Source organism: Contarinia nasturtii, unplaced genomic scaffold, assembly GCF_009176525.2.
Source record: "Contarinia nasturtii isolate CC-2019 unplaced genomic scaffold, AAFC_CNas_1.1 Cnas_scaffold_1277, whole genome shotgun sequence".
In the NCBI taxonomy this organism is placed as follows: Eukaryota; Metazoa; Arthropoda; class Insecta; order Diptera; family Cecidomyiidae; genus Contarinia; species Contarinia nasturtii.
This window is the reverse complement of record NW_022198617.1, coordinates 2,660-3,418: the sequence shown is the minus strand read 5'-3', so window position 1 is coordinate 3,418 and position 759 is coordinate 2,660. Positions and strand designations below refer to the sequence as shown.

The 759-nt window shown below is 41.6% G+C and overlaps 1 protein-coding gene across 1 annotated transcript in view; it reads right to left on the bottom strand.

Annotated features, from left to right (window-relative positions):
• Positions 1-244: 244 nt before the first annotated feature.
• The window catches only part of LOC116345481 (angiotensin-converting enzyme-like), a gene marked incomplete at its 3' end in the record, with an annotated part of 1,204 nt that continues 689 nt past the window's right edge, over positions 245-759 (bottom strand). Inside the window, exons 4-5 of the mRNA XM_031774895.1 lie at positions 468-748; positions 245-406 (exon numbers count right to left, since the gene is read on the bottom strand). Coding sequence (XP_031630755.1) covers positions 245-406; positions 468-748 — 443 coding nt within the window. The remainder of the gene's footprint in view (positions 407-467; positions 749-759) is intronic.

Below are 759 nucleotides of genomic sequence, written 5' to 3'. Positions count from 1 at the left end.
GGAGAATGCACGGATATGAGTATGAACTTACTCTGTATCCGCCCAATATCCGGGCGGATATAAACGGATACGGAGAAAGAATATATCCATCTCCGTACGGATATTGGCGGATATGGGCGGATATAGGCGGAGGTCGACGGACACTGGCGGACACGGATACGGGCGGATTAGCGGGAGCAATGTCAGTTACCCAATTGAATAAATGTATGAATATCGAATTTAATGGCGTTTCTGAAGGACATACTGTGGTAATGCACTCATATTCAACGACACGTAAAACTTTTCAGCCAATTTGAACATTTTCAATGCCGTATAGTTTTGTGCAAGCATCTCCTTAGTCAAACCCTCCGACTGTTTCTTAGGGTATGGTGTAGTCTGGTCATAAATGTTTTCCCAAGATTGAGCCCTATTATAAAGAAAAACCAAATCCATTTCCTTCAACATTGACAAAGAACAAAAATACTTGCCACATGTTGCCCAGCAAATGCATGGGGATTGGTCCATCTTCGCTAATCTCTTCGCCGTATGTTTGTTTCAAAGAATGGCGAACGTAGGCATGTAATTGAAGATAGAACGGACGAATTTCTTCGAAAATATTTTCCAATTGCACTTCAAGTGTATCGTCTTCATAATCATTCAACCACATTTCTGCTCCGGATGTGAAATTATTCAAGTTTGCCGCCTCTTTATTCAGCTGCAAATATGTTTCAAAGTCCTTACGCGTTGCAGTTCCAGCCAAATCATACCACTTAGTCCAAT